The sequence below is a fragment of the Crocodylus siamensis genome, chromosome 1, assembly GCF_052110815.1.
Source record: "Crocodylus siamensis isolate JL-2025a chromosome 1, ASM5211081v1, whole genome shotgun sequence".
Taxonomy (NCBI): Eukaryota; Metazoa; Chordata; order Crocodylia; family Crocodylidae; genus Crocodylus; species Crocodylus siamensis.
Genome location: NC_143395.1, coordinates 412,084,301 through 412,107,326, shown reverse-complemented (window position 1 = coordinate 412,107,326; position 23,026 = coordinate 412,084,301). Strand labels below are relative to the sequence as shown.

Genomic DNA, 23,026 nt, shown 5'->3' with positions numbered 1-23,026 from the left:
AGGGCCTGGGGAAAGGGCTACATTTACATTATGTTGAACATGTATCAGTAAAAACACGTCAATAAAAAAGTCTGGTTGTTAATAATCCAGGAAGAGCACACATCAACTACAGAAACTTCCCCAGCCTAACGAACGGTTTTTAAACCCAAAAGCTTGCTTAAATTTCCCCCGCCACCAACTATTTAATTTGGTCTAATAAAAGATATTGGATTCAACTAAAGAACCTTGTTTGCCTATGTCCTTAGACCAACACGGCTACAACCTACACCCTTGGTTGTTAGTAAGAAGTTTCTAGATTGTCAGTAAAAAAAAAAAAAGTGTTCTTGGGTTGGCAACCCTGGGTGCCTGAGCGCCTTTAATTAGCTTTTCTTAACTTTTGAGTGCTTGACTGTGCAAAGTCCATGGTCTTTTAACATGACTTCAGAGTAGGAGAAAGACCTGGGTGCATGGGTCAGTCACAGGCTGATTTTGAGCTGCCCATGTGATGAGGTCATGGAAAAGGCAAATGCGGTCTTAAGTATTTTCTGCAGAAATAGTATAAATGTCTGTGTACAGACCCCTAGAAGACCTCCTATGGTTTAACGTGTATAATTCTGGTCACCTATGTTCAGAAAGGATGAGCTCAAACTGGAACATATACAGAGAAGGGTTACAACGAAAGGTGGAACTGAGACAACATCTTAGTAGAGGAGACTAAAGAAATCGCCTTGTTTAGCTTAGTCCAACACAGTCTAAGAGGAAATACGTTATGCATCTGGGGAATCAACACCAGAAGAGAAAAGAGCTGAAGAACTACGCTGGAAAACAGAAACGTAAAAACCTATTTTCTGAATCTTAAAGGAGCCAGGTTCTAAGAGGACTGGTAAGGATGAGAATCCCAAATAGTTTTAACATAGGGTTTGCTAGGCTTATAGAAAAAATTACATGATTTGGTTATCTTTGATTGCAGGGGACTGGATCAGGAGGGGACTTTTTTCAATCTTATATCCTTTATTGTGAATGCCAATTCATTTGTATATAAGCGAAATCTGTTTAAAGCAATTTGAATGGGTTTTCATATATCCTGAACCATATACAGTTGTACCCTAGTGTGGCCTAGAAGGCAGATGGATAGACTAAACAGCCTTAATATAGTGTGTGTGTGTGTGTGTGCGTGCACGCTCACATGAAAGAGAAAGAGTATCTGTGTGCGTGTGTGTGTATGAGAAAAGGGAGCTCAAGTAATGCCAGTAGTCCAATGTATAATGTACAGGGGTCTTCCAGGTCTAGAAGCAAGTCCCACTAGCAAGCTAAGAATTATTCTTTACCTCTTCCTAGCCTTGCAAAGCTATAATATCCCAGATATTAAAGTCATGACATTTTAAGATAGTGAAAAGCTGTCACTGTGGGAAGACAGAACTTTGTCTGTTCTGAATACATTATTCTAAGGAGGTTGAGGGGGAGACTGAACATTTGAATGGTGAGGGAGGAAAGAGTTCTCTGTTTTGTCGACCCCAAAAATAACCATAATTGTTTGATCAGGTAGATACTATTTATTATGTGGCTCTAAAGTCTGTGACACAGCTATGACCACTATGGGTGCAGACACTATTTTGCATTCCATAACAGCAGCTTGCTTGAAAGTATGCTGTGAAATGACAAAGCAAGTTAACCTTTCCCCGGCCCGGCAAAGCCTATGTAATAAAGCAGCAAGGCCATGCAGGGCGTTAGCAGCAAGGCTGGATTCTGCAGAGGCTGAACACTCCCCAGATCCATGCTTCTTGTGATTATTGGGCCCTGTGTTCTTATGGCCGGTGCCGCTGATTGTCTCTTTTGCCTGCCTGGTTTTAATAAATGACATTTGGGGGTATTAAAAAAGTGAACAGGACTGTAGAAAGAAATCTCTTCAGCTGCCACTAAATGTTATTTGAGCTGGTAATGCAGGACTAAGCCCCATGTGAGTTTTTAATTGAAACACTCTCAGGTCCTGCTTTAAGAAAGAAACAGGGTTTTAAGACAAGAAGGGGAGGCCACCTTGTCCCCTTGTGAGGACTTCAGGCTGGCCACAGAGAAACAGGGGATTAAAAACAGACTTGTTTCAACTAGGCAAAAGGGAACATCATGGTGGAAGGGGATGTTCACCAGAATTTGCAAGAGATTACCCTGCCATTTTAAGACTGGTAGGCAGAATCATCAACTGCTAATGATCTGAACAATTAAGCCCCCTCCTCCCCTTCCCCAATTAGTCCCAATTATAAGCTAAGTCCAGCTGGGACTACTTTCAAGTTAAGCCTCATTGCCACTCAAAATTTGGCTTAAGGGATAATTCTTTCCTGGGTCTGATCTCCAACAGTGCCAGGAGAATTCATTTAGCCTCTTCTTTGTCTTTCCTCCATGAGCCCAGCGCATCCCAGTGGGTGCTGGGGAAAGCTCTGCGTCCAGAGGGCCAGGATGAACATGATACAAAAAACCTGCAACTGCCTGTGATCAGCAGGGACAACAACTTCAAAGTCACCTGTGACAGAAGCACTGAAGGAGATGACTCTTAGCCTACTACGGCTACATTTTATGGACCTTAATAATGTAAGTAGATGCATGCTACTTGGGTGAGCAAGGCAAGGGTGCTGCAGAGACTTGAGAACCTCTGTAACTGAGCTGCACCTAAAGAAATGATCCAGTATTCAGAAAACCTGAGCACCCACCGTCCTTATTGACTTTGATGGGAGATGAGCAGGCTCAGCACCTTTGCTTTGCTAGGATTTAATTTGTTAGTCTATAAATTGCAAGTTATCAGCTAATAATCAGAGATTAATCGTTTGGGGGTGATATTGCTGGTTCCAATAGCAGTTTAGACACAGGGAACCCTTTTCAAGCCACTAAAATCTTCCAAAACTAAATTAACTTGTAAGGGAGATCACTGTACATTTTCAACAAAGGGGTTTAGTTAATCAGGAAGGTCCAATGTCAGGCTTACGCCAAACTTACTAAAATAGAGGACTAGGATCCTCTATTTCCAAGCGAAGTGGTGCTGGCTCCTACCCTGGGGGTCTTTAATAGGAGGCTAGACGAACACTTTGCCGGGGTCGTTTGACCCCAGTACTTTTTCCTGCCATGGCAGGGGGTTGGACTTGATGATCTGCTCAGGTCCCTTCTGACCCGACCAACTATGAAACTATGAAGAGGACTTTTGTTAGCGAATAGCTTCTTGATTTTAACCACGCTGGAGTTTGCTTATGAAATCTGCCATTCCAGCCTGAAATAAGAAGTGACTTAGTCTAAAGTCTTGACTGACTTCCTGGTTTATATTAATGCAGTAGGAAAGCCTGCAGGAAATCAGTCTGACCCTCATCCAGCCAGGATTACCAGGGAGAGGTTTCAACCAGAAACATGTTAATAATTAAGAAAGCCAAAATGGCACGAGCAATTTCATTTTGGAAATGCACACCCCGTATTTAACCAAGCAAAAATCCTGTACGCTGAATGTTTCACTTATTCCTAATCTTTCCAAAGGAGGCAATGTGTAAAGGACAAGTGAGTGGTTTATTCGTAGCCTGGTACTTAACCCCTCATCTGCTGCAAAAATTTAAAAAGCACAATGTGCCTTTCTTCTTGGCCATGATGACTAGTTTGAAGGCTGCCCAGAATGAGAAGGCATAGTTACAGAAAGCTTATTTAAAAAAAAAAAAATGTTGGGAGAGTGAGATGGGGGAAGGGGGCACTAATCATTACATCAGGCCCCTGAATCTCAAGGACATAGGCTCTGCAAAATGATTTTTCATCTTTTCTTTCCCCTTGGTGCTTATCTGTTACCTTTTGATCCAATCGTCTCCAATATAAGTGGAGATGAAAGGAAGAAATCCTGAGAGTTTTTGAAATGTAAAGCACTGACATGTACAACATTAGCAGGAGGGTCTGATCACACTGTCTTGTGCTGACCTATATATTCTTTTAAGAATGCCACCACTGTTACTCCATAACGATATACAAAGGGGCTCCCCTGTTCCTTGATCTTACAAAGAAGCCCTTTTTATTTTTTTTTAATTTAAAGCAAGTCAAGGATGTTTCATTGACCCTGCGCAATTAGAGAAAATTAACTGCCACAGAACAGTCAATCAGTCTAAAGCCAGAGATTCAGGAACATGCCCTGCTTATTGCCGTGGTCCTCTTTCATCAAAGGAGTAATTATTGTTAAAATCCTTGACACTTCCATATCATTAAAATATTTTTGGATGGTTGCAATCTTTGCAATCTTTCCCTACTTGCGGCTGTATTTGAACTAGTCTAATACCATCCAAAGTTGCAGAGGGAGCCTATATTATAAATTCATCTCGAAAAATGGTTGGCAGGAAAACCACATTTTTTGTGACACCCTGAAAGGCAACAAGATAGACAGTTTATTTTAACCATTCACTGGAAAAATATTTTGGCTTGTTTGTCCTTCTCCGCCAGCCTCCTATGGCTCCCATTTCTGATTGCTCATAACCTTAAAAGAAGTTTCAGCTTCCTGGTAGAAACTGCTTCCCTTGAGCTGATGTCTTTTTTTTTTTAAATGGCAAACACGTTGTTCTGCACAGTGTCAACATCATGTTGCTGTTAGTGTCAAATCAGCCACCTAGAAGGGCATTCATGTCCTACTCAATCACATCTATTGTCACTTTGTTATACTTTTCCGGGAAATGTTTAGTGCCTCGGCACTTCGACGAAGTTCCCGAGCATGTCAGAACTGCAGTCAATATTTCTAATTAAAAGTCAATTTTGGCCATTATGATGATAATTTCGTAAGTTAAATAAGACCATGAACTGCAGCTTAGAGTCAGGAACAACTGAAGCAGGTAGCCTGAAAGCAACTTGCACTGGCTTCATAATATAGTAACTCTGTTTCCTTCTGATTCACACTGGAAGAGGGAACTGGTTGACCAACATGAATAGGCACGTGGGGCCACATCTTCCCAGGGTGTAAATCAGTGAACCTTTGCCGATTCACAACGCTGGAAAATTTGGGCGAAAGGTCATACCACTCCCATATAATGGAAAATACCTTCATTTAAGGAGACTGGAGAAGCTTTATCAGGTAAATAACAAAATAGAGAGACTTCATACCGAAAGCACACTCACCTGCTTGTACTGTACGGCTCACATACATTTATAAAACAATCGCTGCGCAGGACAGACATTTTTGTTTCCTCCTGACTTTCATTATCTGGCTGGGTGGGGTGGGGTGGGGTGGGGTGGGGATGAGAGATGACATGGAGAGAAGGTGTGGAGGGAAGGGAAGGGAAGACTTATACAATGTTAACACAAGATCACAGCAGAGGACAAAGCTCCAGCGAGATGTATCCTGCCGAAATGACTGAAAAGTCATCTCTTCCAGACAGTTAGGGTGAGCTTTGTAACAATGAGGAAAGATGCAACCTCAAGACAGCATGTTCATGGTGCATTTGTTTTTAAACACAAAAACAACAGGAAAAAAGAGGAAGGAAGACCATACCTTTCACTACCTTATCCAGATAGTGAGCTTGGGAGATAAAAGACAGGACATTTAAGGTAGGATTGAATAAGTGCATTACGGCTTGCTACAAGACAGTGCAGGTGCTAGAGAGGCAAAGGAAAGTCTGCTGTGGTATTAAAAGAAAAACTTTGATTACAAGGAGAGAAGAAAGGAGGGTAAGGTGGAACACAGCTATCCGCAGTCGCAGAACTGAGGAAGGCTGTGTTCAAACATCCATTTAGTCTGCTTGCGAGGACTCAATCCGATCAGCAAGAGAAACAGGAAGGTAAAAAAAATATAAATGGCAGGACATGGTAAGGCTCTGACCACTTGCAATAACCCACCTCTGCTATGCAGCCACTATTTGCCTTTGTTTGAGGAGAAACAGAGCCATTCTGAACATCTTCCACTTTGCCTGATCATATTACCTTTTCTTAATGAAGCAGCATTGGTCCCCTGTGGCCTTTTTGGAAGCAGTAAGGCTTTTACCCTGGACCACTCTACATTGCCTTTACGTAGCAGCTTTTCGTCCAGGACTGAATCGCTTTACAAATACTAAATTAACCTCGTGGCGAAGCAGTGAGGTAGCTAAGCCTTAGTGTAGCCCTTCTGCGGCAGGATTAATGATGCACAGAGGGGTTTTGGAGGATTGAGGGCCATCTGGTGCCCATTTCTCCCTTGAAAGTCAATGGGAGGCGAGTGCCTTTGAAAACCATCACCAAATGGATTTGTCCAAGAGTCAGTGGCGGGGCGCAAAGAAATCTCCTCTCTAACCTAATTTCCCTTTTCTTAACAGCAGTTGCTTTCTACATATATATATATATATATATATAAAAAAGAAGCCTTGGGAATGTTTCTGCTTTCCCCTCTTGTGTCTCCACACCCACAAATACTTTTCTCCCGTGGCTGTTGTCAAGTAAACGCTGTAAAAATGTTATGCCTCCCGTGCAGGCATTACTCCTATGCTCCGCGCGTGCTCACTCGCAAACGAGAGTCCTAATAAGGAATTTCTCCTTATGGATCGGTTCACGGAGACCACCCAAGTGGAGGGTCACAACCCCCAGAAGCTTTCTTTTTTCCTTTGAGTCTAGACTCCTGTGAGCCTAATGGGTGAGTGAAAGCACAAGCCCACTTTTGTAAGTGAGCTGAGAGGGCCTCCATAATCAGAGCTAGACCTGACCGGGCAGCTTTGTAGCTAGGGAATGAGGTTTACAAATCACTCCCACACAGAAGGACTGAATACAAGCAGCACTGCTTTCCTACAAGCCTGGGTGGCTGCTCCAGTCCAGGAAGTGGCAATTTGGATTTAACATTTCAGAGCGTGCAAAAACCTCTGCCAGCTTTCGCTTTGTGGTTGCAACTTTAAAATGTGGAAATGCTTCTAGAGGGGGCGAAAAATGGAGGGAGTTGTCCAGCCAACTGTGCCATTTATTTGTAGATCCTGCCTTTTCATTCTAACGGCTTGAAGGGCCGTACAGGCTTCTTATGAGAATATCCAGTCTGCAGCTATTTATGCCACACTACTGAATTTGCACACACATCTTCCTTCCTGGGTTCATAGTATTCCCACAGGCCTCTGTTTTGGGGTTTTAAAAGGCCATTCTCTGCCCTGTGAGCACTCCTTTGGAAAGGTGGAGAGGGGGCAGGTGGAATGAAATTAGGGAGTGCAGGAAAAAGAGGCGCCGTAATGTGCACGCAACCTGATTCTGTCCTGTCGTCCACCCAAAAAAATAAGTATAATACCAGTTAAGTCACTGGACTCTAAGCGAGACAGCACAGGTATAGACAGGGCCAGAATGCAGCCCTCAGGTAATGAGCCAGTGGAGATTATATGAGTTTATGCTAGCATCACAAGGATAAAGATAGTGTCCACACTTGACCCTGGTGTCTGCATTTAGTCTTCACTGTCAGAACTGACTCTCCCTGTCATCCAGGGCCCAGCTGTGTTCAGCCCAATGAAGAAAAGTTTCTTGGAGTTGTGGAGCCTGGAGGCTGATGCTGGCTGGACTGATTGGGTCTACACAAGGTGCCACATTGCATTCAGCCATGGATGCTGTGAAACCAGGCGGAGGTCACATGTAATGTCCTGGGCCAGGTCTTAAAGAGCCATGTTAAGGGCACTTAGGCACTTAAGTGTAATTCTCTTCTACCCTTCTCAAATCCTGAAAACCCATGACTGTATCACCTTGTGTTACACGCCATCATCTGCCCCTATAGACTCAGTCACAAAACAGCAGTGAGCAAGATGATGACCTGCCCACCTTTTGCTTTAACAATTTTCCAGGGACTCAACCAGGGCAGAATAGAGTTGCACTTAGGTGCCTACATCCATTTATGTACCTAATAGGTGGAATACGACCTGGGCAGTGTACCGCTAGGCCCCTGGTTCCTTGTTTTATTGCTTACCAAAATGGGAAGTGCATTTTATTGGCACAACTGACATGTTTGAGCACTTGGGAAAAGAGAACAGAATCCAACTGAACTGGATCTTGTTTGGATTCCAGCCGCTCAAGCAGAAATTGAGAGGCGCCGATTGCAGCCCAGACTGTCTCGAGCATGTGTGATTATTTACGCAAAAGCATAGAGGAAAACCAATCCTACAGGGCAGACCGCTGAAAATCAAGAGTTAATCTAAATAAGAAAAAAAGGAGCTGATTGTGCCATAAGCAACAGCCCACGTGTAGAGGGGGTATGGCTGTCTGTCTGGGTCTTACTGGGGAACACACTGCTGGAGTATCTCAGAGCAGTATCAAAGGTACTGAGGTGTTTAAAGATTCAGACAGCTGCTCACTTGGGTTTTCAGAAGCACCCAGCTGTTTAACTCCTTCTGAAATCAGTGGAACTAAGGAGCCAAGGTGCTTTTGAAACCCCCACTAAGTGCTCTCCTGCCATTTCAGCTGGCTAAAGTGCTTTAAAAATCTGGCCCTTAATGTTCTGGACAGACATGCAACAGTCAGGTGTGTTTAGCCACAATTGGGTAGAACATATGGCCCTGCCCATCTCTGCTGGCTGAGTATGCAGATCTACCTCTGGCACTAGCATCTTGGCTAAGTATAGACAGTCAAAATGCCTGAGGCTGAATTGATTCAATCTTCACATTAGCCTAACCTGCATAGATTGAACTGATAAGCAACTTCTGATTCTGGAAATGCAGCCACATGCCTGCACTGGCCCAGGCCAGAAGCTGGAGGGTGCTAGAGCACATCTGCCTGCTCAGTTGGAACAGACAGCTTGGGCCAGGGCCCATGCTGCAAGGGAGGGGAAGGTTTGCAAAGCATCCTGGGATGCTGGGGACCTGTGAGTGAACTTGAGTCTGGAGGGGATCTGGGCAGAAGTTCAATAAACTGATTTAACCTAAATCAGTTAAGTCTGATACTACATCCATCCAGGTTTATCCTGAATCGGTTTTGGCTATTTTGAAAGTGTTTTATGTGCACTGAACTTCTGTTGTGTTACAGATTTGAACTGGTTTCTGATCAGTTACACCGGTTTATGCATAATTTCTGTCCCTGGCCCCTGTGTTGCGACTGTCATCCTGCAAGGACTGTGACTACTGCTGATTTCCGTAGAGGGAGGCACTTTATCCCCTCTCCTCTGCATGTGCACGTACGTACAATCATACACAACCTGGACCAAAGCCTTAAGGCTTTTTGGCTTGTAGAAAGCAATTCAGGGGAGCCTCTGACTCAGATGAAATCTGAATGCCCTTCACAAAGCCCAAGCAGCCAGGTGGAGTCCTGCCCTTGCATCTCAGAGGTAGGAGACAGGATCCTTCACATTCTGCAGTGTGGATACTCGTCAGTGGTGAATGCAATTGCTTATTCTCCTTATGTAAAGCTTGTGGCCAGGCTTGGATGGATGTGGCATTCACAGCCTCATCCACCACAAGTCCCTGTGGCCCACTTACAAGCCTCCCTTGGAAATCCAGGCTGCAACTTTGCCCTTCAGAAGTCATAGGAGGGACGAGGAATTCCACCTTAATACACGGGCTCCCTTAGAAAACCCTTTTTACTAGTCCTCACCATTCACTGTCAACCCTTGAAAAACCCAAGTCGTCTTCAAGGGCTGCTAATGAATAGTGAGACCTCTTAAAAAAACAGGTGCTTCTCTACTTCTCTAATCTTCCATTGTCTGAGGGCTGCATTGTGTATGCACCTTAGTTCTTGATTTTAGGAATTTGGAGTAAATACATTTCCCCATTCTGCTGGGTTCAAAGACTCCCGCAGTTCTATAATCAACTCTTATGTTCTCCTCTCTTGCCTGAATGCACTAAAATGACTGAATTAGGATGAGGAACACAAGCTTTTGCATCGATCTCCTGGTTGGGAATTAACTGAGGTTACGTTAATGAAAATCTCAGAATGTGAGGAATTGAGCTACTGTACTCACTATCGTAAGTCTTTGTATGAGCAAACACAATTAATCCACTGAGATCAGAGTGGTGCGGCATAATGAGAAAGGGCTTCCTAGGACCTTAAAGGAGAAATAAAAGGAGTTCTTACTCTCGTATGTGTTCAACAGGAAATGGAAGGAGAAGCTTCCTTTACTTGTATCATCCATTGCTATCAATGTTACCTGCACACATGGCAATATTGTTAAAGCATTACTTCAGCAATGGGGTTTTATGCTGGTCAGTGCTAAAGCAGGCTGACAATGACACAGACATATAAAGGGTTACTCTCAACAGAACAAGTTGCCATGCAGGGAAATTACACAAGGACAAGGGGAATGCTTACCACACATTTAATGTAATTCCAAGCCAATGTCCTTTCATCTGTGCCAATATTACTTGCGTATGACTCCCTCACACATTATTCAATTTGCCCGGATATTTATGACTTTGTCAAATCTCCATTATAGTCTATACGTTTAGGAAATATGGCTTACAGCTTCAGAGGCATAAGTCTGTACATGTTTGTTGTTAAACCACCACGTAGGAGGAGGAGGGAGAAGAAGAAACTGAATTATTTTGGCACTGAAAATAAAGGATGATTCCTAAAACCAAGACAGCCCTGCGATGGGAGTGTAGGGCTGTGGGGAAGTATAGTGGATGTCATTAAAAGCTTGCTTCTTGCTGCATTGCGGTGTTTGCCTTTACTGTAATAACGTGGGTACCGTGTATTTAAAAGGAGGACTGCCACAAATAATGTGGTAACTTTAATTACCATGAAAGAGAAAACCTCTTGTTCTGAAACAATTCAGGTCTATGGGCTGTGCATTGAAATACTGAATGCTGTATTAGTGGCATTTTGTCTTTGCCTTTGCACTAATAAAATGGTAACCGTTCTATGAAGTGAGTCCTCTGGTGCGTGAATGGCCTCCGCATTAATCACCTTCTGCAATCAGGAAGTTTTCCTACATGTAGATATATTCCCTCATACACTGTGATGAATCTTGGTCCCTATCGATCACCCAAATTTCCAGAGTTTGGTAAGCAAAGTTCTACTAATGAAACTATCAAGTAATATTGCTAAATAAACAAACAAAATCTGCAGCACCTCAATCGACACACGATTGCTTTCCTTTCATTTTTAAGTCATTTAAAGGCAGGGACTTTTGCCCCCGATTCATGGGAAAAACTGAGAGCTGTTAGGTGCTTGGAAAAGAAAACAGAATGTAATTTCTAATGTGTTAGGGGGAGTTGCTGAGTGCCAGACAGTTTTCATTAGGGATGCTTGCCGGGACCGTAATGTGGTTCGGTGATATTAGCATAAATAAATGATAAGCCAGAACAGAGACACAGGCAGGGCTCATTACGTTACCTGAGTGCTGGAATTAAAGCATTTTGATCAGGCTTCAGTTATTGACTAGCTTTGTGTGTGCAGATGTACCTGGCTACATGCATGGCTGATTTGAGCATACACAGATACAAGTGCAAAGCAATGCCCAGGTATGATTGGTGGTTGGTTTTATTACCAGCAGTAGGTTTTATATGGCATGATTTGTTTGTCTTGTTGGGCACTGTTATAGTCAGAACGATGCAGGGACAAAACAAAGGAACTCTAAAGGACATTAATAAAAGCAGAGGGCCAGATTTTGCACTCAACGGCACCAGTGTAAATCTAAAGCGGCTGGTGTCATTGGCCAAATCTGAATTGAACAAGACCTATCCTGGCATATCTGAGACCACAATCAGGCTTACTGCCATGTGATTTGGCTGCTGTTGGTAGTTATCTGGTTTCTGTTGGGTGGGTAGGGTATTTCACTGAAGAGGACTCATGTGGGTGAAGGGGTGATAGAAGAAGACAAGAAAGAGATAAAAGTACAGCATGGAGTAAAGTTAACTCGGATGAAGAGAAAATGTAAACTCGAACCAGATCTTTAATGAGACAGGAGATTCCTTAAGGCAGGAACTGTGCTATTTTGCATAATGATAAGCCTACTGATGGCACCTGGTAAATAATAGACATGCCATCAGCTCAGAGCTTAAGGTAAGTGCCAGATGCACTGGAAACACAAACACAGTGTGAGAAGGAGATGTGAGCTGGCTAGAGACAGAGAGACTGAGTGAGACTGCTCTGAAAACACGCGAGAAGTTTTCGGAATGCAATTCTCCTCTTTTGCTGGGAACCAAAGTAGCTGTGCAAATAATGGAGTGAATCAGGGTAATGGAAATTTAAAACAGGCTGCATGTTTCTGAATGAGCTGTTGACACAGCAGACGGGAGTCTCGAAGGCAGATGAGGAGACCTTTTGCAAAAGTCAGAGGGGTGTTTTTCAAAGCATCTAGCTGAGGTCTGGTGGCTTGTCTCTGTGAGATCAAACTTTCTAGAGAGGTATATTTCACTTCTGATCATAAAAAATATATATGGCTGTGTCATCACCAAATGAAAGGACATTTTGCCTTGTTCCCACATGAAAATGTATGATGTCCGAACTTGAAATCCAAGAACAAAGGTGCTCATGCTACACTAAGTCACACAGATTCAATTAAGCATGCTCCCCTTCTCCTCCCCAGTCGTCAATTATTCTTTAAAAAGTATTTTTCCCCCTACCAATAGTGCAGTGCTCTCCGTTCCAGCCTGGGCTGCATTCACACTTGCCGTCCCGGCATGTCCCATGCTCATTGCAGCGTGGGTGACACGCCCGCTGATCACAGGCTGTGCCCATCCAACCCTCCTCGCAGCGGCAGGTGCCTCCGACACAAATGCCATGTCCTCCGCAGTCCGCTGCACAAATCTCTGTGGGAGAGGAGAAAAGAGGAGGGTGGGGGAAAGGGAGGGAGAAAGCCAGAATGTTATTTTTAAGAAAAGCAGCCACACTTCACTACCTCTCCTTATGGCAAATGAAAGGAATTCCTGCAGCTCATAACACTAATCCTTTCTGACAATAAGAATCTAATAAGTAGATTACAAAAAAAAAAAAAAGAGACGGACATGCATTGCAGAGGTCTGCTGCGATTGATCCTCCTGTTTGCTTTCTAATTCTATCACACTCCTCGAGCTTTTGTGCTGGTCAAATCCAAAGGGGAAGGCTCTTCAACCAACAGAACAAAAGTCACATTTAATTAAAAACCGGTTAAGTGCAAAAACAATGCACAGATAAATCACTGGTGATAAAGTTAAGTGCTGGCAAAGTCAGTCTATGGCTTGTGAACCCCTGGTTCTGGGGATGGGATTCATTAACTTGTCCCTTTTTTGGTTAAAGTTAATAAAAGAGCATTTTTATTTGGATTATCTCCGGGGGTGGGGATTTGCTCAGGCTCTGTTCTTTGCCTGCCCCAATTAATAATGCACTTCCAGGCATTTGTACACAGCTATGGATTTATTTGAGGAGCTTTCTAATTTGGACTTTGTGGGGTGCAATGAGCCCTCAGCTCTCTCTGCAGCCAGTGGGCATAGATGATGCTTGGTTATATGGGCACTCATTTCCTGGCAAGAGAATGTCCTGGGGATGTGGTACCCGCTGCTCTCACCACGTTTAGCTGGATTTGAGGGTACTTGTTGTCCTTCAAAATCTGCTCATAAACCTGCATGAGGAGTTTCAAGATTTTTACCTCTATCCTATTTTATTATCTGTCTGGAAAAATAAGGGTGGGAGTAGAGTGTATGCCCATGGCACTGACAGTAAAGTCCCAGTTTCTGCTATTACCACAGGACATGGACTTGTAAGAAAAAAATAAAACAAACCCTCAAGTGGTGTCGCACACAGCTGAAGAAGTGAAACACATCTATTTCTGCTTCTCCAGACTCATCAGTTGACTACCTACTTCCTACCTGTGCAATACAAACCTAATCGCACTCTCCCCTCTCAATCCAGGGGAGACCCTGACCGTATTTCAGACTGACCGCTCTTTTCCCTCCCTCTGTTCCTCCCATGTTTGTTTGTACAGACTATCTGAGTCAGATTCAATCCATCCAGCCACTCTGATCCTTTACCGATGGTCCTATTTCATGGGGCTTCTGATTATGTACGAACTGTGTCCCCTGTGCCACTCAGGAGTGGGAAGGGAGGACACGGGAGGGGAGGAAGGATGGTTCCTCCTTTCAGTACAAGTGGGCAGGAATCTAGCTGAGAAATCCTCAGTGGTTCGTGCACTGGGTAGTCTGCCACATGGCACACTTGCTTGGGGTATTTAAGTTCCCAGTACCACTCAGAATATAGTAAGGCTAGTAAGGACTAGGATGTGTGTGATACCCATGTGTGCAGGTGTAGTACCATGTTCTGCAGGGAAGGTTTCTGCTCCCCTTGGCCACTTTGCTCTGTCCCAGAAGCATGGGCCAGCCACACACCATGCAAGCCCAAATGGCTCCAGTTTTTTCCATCTGTGCATCTCAGTATAGGAAGGGTAGGATCTAGCCCTAGCGATCCATGGAGGAGAAGAGGATTGGTCTTACATAAGACATTTGCTTCAGGTCACTAACTGCACATAGAAAATTCAGTACAACTCAGCCTGTATTAACAAAACACCTGACTGAAATTCAGGCTTACCTAAGTTGGCCTGAGTATTTTCCTAATTAATACTGCCAGCAACAGGAAACTTTGGACATACAGGACTTTTAAACACCTCTTTTGTGGGGGCTAGTACGTTCATTTGGATTCGGGAGGAAGATTTTATATGTCCCTGACACCAATCACAAGACTGGTGCGATTGTGTTTAAATGGATTCCCTCATTCAAGGACTTGGAAGTTCTTTACAAACAAGGGGTACTGTAATACCTAATGGTGTTTAAAACTTGTAGAAAAATGTGTAACCATCAGGATCTTCATGAAGGGCAGCAGCAGTGGAAGGGGTGGTGGCAGAGCCCAAGCTGACTGATGGATGGCCCAGTCACAGCCGTGACTGCCATTTTTGTGTCTCCTGTAAGTGGGCACCCGGGGCCGGTGCGCCGGTCGCCCACTGCTTGTTATGCTACTGCCTATAAAAGATACCTCACTCCTCAAGTACTTTTCATCTCAGAGCTGTGTAATAATTTCTGGTCGAATGTCTTACAGCTCTCCAGACTCTTGGGACTGCACAGACAAGGGTAACATTGCCTTTTCCATGTTCAGGCCTTTGGCTATAAATTGGAGTACCATTTTTAAAAGTACTTGAGTAACTCAAGGAGCTTGAATATGTCCCATTTTCAACACTGACTCTGGGCCAGATTTTCAAAGGCAACCAGGAACCCAGGACACAGATTGGTACCTAATAGGGTTTTCCAAAACACTGAAGCCAGAGGAGTGAGGCAGTGTTTCTGCAAATGCCAGTAGGTATCTAAATACCTTTAAAATCTGACCCTCAGGGGTCAGGATGTCATGGGACAACAAAGATATTTAGGGTGGTATATTCATAAGCCACGTTTGAAAATAGGCTCCTGAGACACTTACACTGAAGCATTATTTTACTAGTTTTATCTCGAATTAACAGTTTGATCCTAAGGTGGAGTAAATAAGTGGAGTCATACCATGGCACACGCTAAGAAAAGGAGGCACAGATCAGTCGAAAGACTACAAGGGGCGGTGGAGCACCTGGGAAGAGAACTCAGTAATCCTTATTTTCTGGCCATCACCAGGCAATTGTGCAAGCAATTGTGCAAGAGAGTGTAAGCCTACAGGGATGTTCTGCAGACACATTAGATGGGCCGGTTAACTACTGTAGGAGTAAATCTGTATGGAAAAAGTTGGCTGACCATGGAGGCAAAAGTCTGGGAGAGCATAAATAGCCAAAAACCCCCAAACAGCTAGATTTATGGCACTGAACCTCAAATGGAGAAGGAAAAGGAATCCTGCAGGACTAAGCAAAGTCTGGTACTTCTGTCCAGGCTAAGAAAAATGTTTTATATTCATCTTTCCTAGCTGATTCTCTCCCCGGCTTTGTAAAGACTTACTCCAGCCTCGTGTAGGAGTGACTTCTTTCATTGCTGAAGTCTCTTCTGGGGACAGCAGACTGAACCCTTCTACTTACTACAGGCTGATCATGTTTAAGTGTTGCTGATGACCTAGAGAAGAAGAACAGCCTGGAAGATAAGACACTGGACAAGGCCTCAAGTCTCAGCATAGCTTTTTCTCTGTACAGAATAAGGGAAATGAGGTGGAAAGAAGCTGAGTTACTTGCCCACTGACACCCGCATAAGCAATCTGGGCATTTGTACATGTTTGTGCCACAGCGCTGGGCGCTTTTTTAAAAGTACGCGGTGCTGTGGCACATGCAGTCGTATAAGTAGCAACATGCGAGTCAGCGCTGAGAAAGTGACGGCTATTAATCATGTGCATGGGCGACTGGTGCCTTCCGAGATCATGGTCGATCTCAGCGGGTGCACCCCCCATGCAGCGCAAATGATCAAGTCGATTAATCAAGTCTGCTTTGACCCGCTGGATCTTCGGTGCATCGTGGGATGAAAAGGTAGGTATATAAATGCCCTCTGAAACAAATCAGGGAAGAGCACCCAGATCTCCTGAGGATGAACCAACCCTCTGCCCGTGCCCACGAGACTGAGCAAAGGGACACCTGAGCAGGTCAGAGTGCTGTATGCACTGTGTCACCTGTGAGGGAAGACAAAGGAAGCTATTTTGAGTCCATTTTCAGAAGTTGCTCAGGGATTACTTAAGAGTGTGAAACTAGGATAATAGAATGACAATAAGAAAGAGACAAAGTTCGATGAAAGATAGGGAGCTATAACCCTTCTAACAGCGAAACCTCTCTGTTGAGTACGTTGTCTATGAAGAGGGTTGGAAGCCCATGGGAATATTTTAATTTCAGCTGGAAAATGCACATTGTAGAGACCAATTATGCAATGTCAGGCATGGTGGGGAACGGGCTAAATGATCTCAGCCAGCCCTTTTTCAGTCTTTTCCATAACCAGAACCCTCTTTCTCCAAGTCGGCCCTTCCTAGGTTCTCCCTTGCATCTTGCAAAGATCCCTTCCCACGGAGCAGTACAGCAAGGGTGAGGCGCTTACAACCTTCAAGCTGATGAACTCGCAGCTAAGATCTAACACTGAGGGTCCCGATTCTGAGATGGGATTGACTTCAGATGTATTTTCCCAGCTGAGAATTTTGTCCTAGGTATATTGCCTTCTAAATCCCAAGGAGACATATTAACAAATCTCTGCTGTGAAAAGCACTTGTGAAGCAAAACGCTTAAGACAGTCTCACTAACACGTAGTGTAATTATTCTTGACAAAGAGAGCCAGGAATTCTCCCATCTAAATCTTCCATTTAACAGCCAGCTCAAAAATAGATGTGAGCAGTACAATTTAAATAGCCTTACAGCACACAGCATGCCCCTTTTATAACATGGCCCTCTGAAATACTCACAGGTTTCTAATGGATGATTAAATACTCAGAGTAGCCTTTATTTTTATGGTGGCACTCAAAGAAATAATCAGAAGGGATTTGGATTCAGGGTTTTGGGTTTGTTTGTTTTTTTCAAATGCAGGGCTTTTCAGGCAGGATGAGACAGCTGAGGCTGATTTGTTGATGACGGCAGGTGAATCTTTATGTTACCATTTGGTCCAAATGATAGCATTTGAATACAAGCTGCATTGTTGGGTTTTTTTGGGGGGGGACATGAATTTCCCAATGCTGTTGTTAAAATTAAAGAACATGATTAGCTCACATTTGAGCGGGTCAGAGAATGAGGAGAAGAAAAACATTTAATTCTCTTATTACAGTATCCACAGATTCTGATTAATGCTGCTTTATGCTGCTGCTGCCTATTAAGCTTAGCTAGGGCACTTTGCTTGGGCATAAAAGCCCTGCTTGCTAAATATTTTCATACCAGCTGTTCCCAGAAGGTGGCTAAATATTTCCTTTCATCTTTAATCTTTTTGCTGTTTGCATGAATAGCAGAGTCATTCCTGATCCCATTCCTAGGTGCATTGTGTTCTTTCTCATGCCCTTTCAATATGGTTTCATTTTCTTTCTTTGCTCTCAGTGCTGCCCACAGACCCTTGGAAAGCGAAGGCAATTCTGGTCAAAATGGGGGCGGGGGTTGCTTCTGTACCTCAGGCCATGTTTTGAGGCTGGATGCATGAGTGGAGACGCTACTGGCTTCAAAGGAAGAGAGCAGTCCATACACCTCACAGGGGCAAATAGAGCCATTTCTAATGTCCATCAAGTCCCTTCCCTATGGTAGAGAATAATAAAACCAAACAAAGGTGGTCACTGACTCTGATAACATGGCTCAGTGTCAGAAGCAAAACAGATTCTCCTCTGAAGTGAAGCAGCACCCACAGAGAGAACCAAGACACAGCAGTGGGGTACTATGTACCCTTGATCCTACCTGGACCTGTATTTAGTGCAGCAGGTGCCAATCCTGTCTGTCTCCCTAACATACCCTCTCTCACCTCACTACAGGGCACTTAGCAGCTGATCAGTGGAAGCCAAATTTATTTGGGAGGATTTTGTTTTATGCCCTTTAGTTTTTTCTTTCCAAGTACACTTGGAGCTGGTTGGATGAGCACAATTTGGGGTAGACTATACCCAAAGTACAGCAGTGCTTATAATGAGGTGTGAGGAGGAGTTTTATAATCTCTTAACTTAGTGAGAGTTGCCCACAGGGCTTCTAGGCACTGCCCAACTTTGTCATTGAGCCATGGTCTCATTCCAACAGGATCATAGCTATTTCTTGTGCCAGGGTGCAAAAACTCATTGATCATGAGCTACTCATCATCTTTTTCAAGGCTCTGTACAGTCTATGACCACCTTACCTAGAGTCTCTCAGCATCAAGAGGTTGACTTTGGTCTCCAGCCACCTATGATGCCCATCTCCTGATGAGAATTTCAAACAAGCACCTTTTCTATCATGCTGGCTACCACATCTTGAAGACAGGGTATGTTGTATGATTCAATAACACTTATCAAAATGGGGTCTTGCTACACTGCCACGATTCCTTGGTGCTACAGCACTGCTACAACAAGTTGTAAGTCCAGAAAATAGGATGTCTGTCTAGGTGCAGACTAGATAAAAGTGGATGAAGTGAATTGACCAGGTATGAATATAAAGAACAGCATGACAAAGCTGGTAATATTGGCAATATTGACCTTTAAATGCTTTGCAAGAAGCTTGGTCTACAAGGTGCCCCATAGGCACAACAAAATTACAGCGAATACGAGCACAGACATACTATGGGATTTTTCACTAGTTAAGTGTTCATGGTGCATATGCAAGAAGATCAGTCCTGTTGGTTCCGGAAAAGAGGGAAGGAAAGTGCTTCATAGTGAACTTTTCTATCTGATGAGAAAAAAAATGGAGAATGAAAGGAATGATTGACAGATGCAATCAATTATGGTAAAAGCTGAAGAAAATCTGGGGCCTGAAAATGTAAGCCTGATGCCAATTATTCATGGGGCATCAGGGTCTCATGAGGGAAGTATTACAACAGCACTACATATACTGGAAGGTGGCTCCACTATAGCAACACAGATTCTTCAGGAAGCAATAATAAGAGCTCCTCTAAAACACCAAAGGAGGCAGATAGCATTCCAAATGTGCTGGGCTAGAGACAGACATTCAAAAAGCCTGAGCCTCTGATTCAATCTTTGCAGGTTAGTCTAACTTGGCTAGGCTAAACCAGTTTGTAACTGCACAGACATCCCGGATATTCAGGCACATGTCCGCAGTGGCTCAGGCTAAAAGCTGGGGGGTGCTAGAGCAGCCCCCCCCTTCCCTTGCACAATGCTGAGCTGAGTGGGGTGTGACCAGGCCCTAACAGGACACTCTGATTAGGGAGGGGTTCACACACTCCTCACTCCTAACTCAGTATTTATCACCCCATTAAGAAAACAGCAGAGGGACATTACCAGCTACCTGCTGATTTTGCCTTTGTCCTGCCTGCCACAGCACATGGCACGTGGTCTGCTGCTGTAGCATGTGGTCTGCTAGCTAATGCTGAGAAGGGGCTGTGTAAGGCAGAGGGGATGGAGAGGGGAGGTGGGGAGCAGGGAAAAGCCAGGCAGATGTCTGCAGTCTCTGCCGGAGCTGCAACCAGGGAACAAAGGGCATGCAGCCACCAGGGCCCTTTGGGCAGGGGGCTGGACTCGATGATCTCCCGAGGTCCCTTCCAGCCCTGATGTCTATGAAATCTATGAAAGGGGAGGGGCGAGCTCTGACGTGGAGCAGAGAGCCCTGACCAGCCCAGAGAGCATGCTGGGATGCTGGCGGTGTCTGGTTTATCTTAAACGAGCAAGGCGTCTGGGACACACATTGCATAAACTGGTTTGACCCAAATCAGTTAAGTCTGATACTACATTCAACCACTTTGTCTCAAACTGGTTTCAGTCATTTTCAAACTGGTTTATGTGCATTGAACATCTGGTCTGTTACAGGTTTAAACCAGTTTCTGATCACTTAAACCGCTTTATGTGAAATTTCTGTCCCTAGCCCTGGTGTCTTGATCTAGGTTAGACCTGTACTAGTGACTACATTCCCTCAAGATCCTGGGCAGTGGTCATATACACAACGGCACGAGAGTAATCAAAATCTGCCCCTTTCGAAGTTAGTAGATTAATACTTTTTAGTCTATTCCTTCAGAATAAACAGAAAACCCATCAGTGCCTAGCCACCAGTACAAGGTTTCCTCCACAACCCATTTTAATTGAGATTACACACACAGTAGCCTCACAGAATACCATGTGATATAATCTGGTGCTTCATAATATTTTCACAGTACATTACAGAGTCAGGTTGGGGAAAAGGGAAAATGATGTCCATTTCTGCTTAATTTATCACAAATCTGTTTGTACGTGTTTCCAAAAAAAAAAAAAATTCTATTATTGGCTTGACAAAATGTTAAACCCTTTCAGCTTAGCAAGGAGCAATACAGATGGAAAAAAATTAGCATTCATGTGAAGTAGGATAGAATCCGAGATTTAGCTGCCTCTGACCTGCCTGCTAAATCGTTTAATAAATATGGATTTTGTGCTAAAATATAAGATTGGGTAAATTGTCCAGAGCTTCTTGAGAAACAGGGGCAGTTCCACTGACCTTCAACATATTAATAGAAAATTTAATAATTAAAAATCTGTCTTAACTGGGGATTTTCCGGTTTCAAGTTAGCTCAGTGGAGGCAATTTCCAGCAATGTCTGGATTCTTCCAGAAAAACAAAGCATGGCAAGGAGACAATGAGTGGGATGGAAACACCTCTTTTGTGAGGAGATAAGCTTTGCATTGAAAGCTTGCATTCATTTCACAGAGTCAGGAATAAGATATGTGTAGGAGCAGACTATAACATAAGGTGAGGGGGGAAAATGTCAAGCTTCATAATAAACACAATGGGGACACCCATGAAGTAATCAAAGTATTTGGTAGTGTCACGAAACTCATTTATGTCATTTGATCAACACCTATTGTGAAAACGCAGTCCCTATGTTGGAAGCGAGGTGGGCACCCAAATAATTAGCATTTAGCCTACCTTTTAAGTCGTTTAAAAAAAAGGGCCTCCACAACCTTTCAGACCGCCGAGCAAAACAGAATCCAATACAGAGCTTTTGAAGACCTTTCTTTGCCACCACAATACCAAATTTGCAATATGAAGCCTTTAACAAGCACTCCATCTCTGTAATTACCAGATAAATAGCTAGGTGACTTATGCTACTGTCGTTAATTGAAGGTCACAGGGTATTTCAATTGCGGCTCATGTATTGCAACAAATTCTGTGTTCCTGGATGTGGGTCTGAAAGTGCCCCCTATTCCTTTGTCTACTCTAGTATTGGATTCAAACATCCTGTGCAAGTTTTGAATGGATTGAAGGATAGCTACTATGTGACAGCAAGCAAGTACTGTATTTAAGCACAATCTGAATGAGTCCAAGACATCTGGAGTGATGCTTCTTCTAAGAGCACAGTAGGACACTTCTTACCTCTTCCTACATTTGGTGAGAGGAGCTCAGAGGAATTGAACTGAACCTGACAAGAGCCAAGTCAGAGACAGGAAAAGTGAGAGTAAGGGACTTGCTTCTGGTCACAGAAGGAAGCTGTGGTAAAAGCGATCAACAGAACCAACTTCTTTCAGCTCCCACTCCTCTGCTTCATTTGCAAGACCATCTTACTGTCCCTTGCAGGGAGGAAGACTTCACCTTGTGGTAGTGGTGAGTTCAATTCCAGACTCTGCCAAAGACTCCCTGGGTAGCCCTGAACCAGTTTGGGTAGAAGTAAGCACCCATGTCCACCATTTAAGTGCCATTGACTTCAGTTTACAAGCAACCAACCTGCTCACTTGGGGCTGAATTTTCTGCTGACTGGTCCCTTCAAAGCAGACACAGCATAACTCCTACCTCGCACCTGAGTAAAGGCTCAGAGCCTCGGCTCAAGCTTGACCCTGGGACACCCAAAGCAGGGTTGGTAAACTAGACCACCTGGTTTATGAGGCCTGATCCTGTAGACATGCTATGAACAGGTCTCAGAATGATACTTTGTCAGCCCCGGAGTAGGAAGGAGGACAGATACAAGCTGCTAGTAGGCAGAGGGACAACCCAGCTCCTGCCTAAAACTCAGCTGGAGTCACCAGGAAACGTAAGGTGATCCTAAGAGAGGTATCGGACAGAAGCAGGAGACAGACGGTGGGAGAGAAATCATTAGTGGTGGCCTTGGATGCTAAAACATGTGTCGCTTACCTACCTACAAGAGAGGGCCTGTGCTTATGGTCCTGACTAGCCAGGTACACCAGAACAGTCCAACACCTTGCCCTCCCTCTGTGCCTCCTTTCTCCATCTATCAAAGGGGCAGGAGATGGGCATGGGGTGAGAACAACCACTCTTTCCTGCCGCCTTTTGTCTACAGGGATTTTGGGGCCATCTATCCAACTAGCTCTCGATTTGGATGTGCAGTACCTCGATCAATGGCATCCTGTTGGTACTTTGAAGTGGAACAGTAACAACAGTAACCATGATCATTATTGCTCTCAAGACTGAGAGAAGATCCCTGATGTAACAGATTGATGCTCTAATCCAGTCAACAATAGGATGCAGGACTATCATTTGGAAAGTTGCAAAATAAATCACGTTAGGAATAATTTCAGGCGCATAGTTGCGTAAAAGAGGTTTCCCGCCTCCTCTCTGAAACACTATTGCTTTGTCAGCTGCCATTTTATTAAACAGCAAGGCTACTGGCTCTCAGTTTATCCAATGCTAACTTCTG

The 23,026-nt window shown here is 44.0% G+C and overlaps 1 protein-coding gene across 4 annotated transcripts in view; it reads right to left on the bottom strand.

The window, feature by feature from the left end:
* The window catches only part of TENM4 (teneurin transmembrane protein 4), a 757,738-nt gene that overhangs the window by 131,817 nt on the left and 602,895 nt on the right, over nucleotides 1-23,026 (bottom strand). For all 4 annotated transcript variants that reach the window (XM_090030685.1, XM_090030687.1, XM_090030688.1 and 1 more), the window contains one exon: nucleotides 12,462-12,647. In XM_090030685.1, coding sequence (XP_089886811.1) covers nucleotides 12,462-12,647 — 186 coding nt within the window. The remainder of the gene's footprint in view (nucleotides 1-12,461; nucleotides 12,648-23,026) is intronic.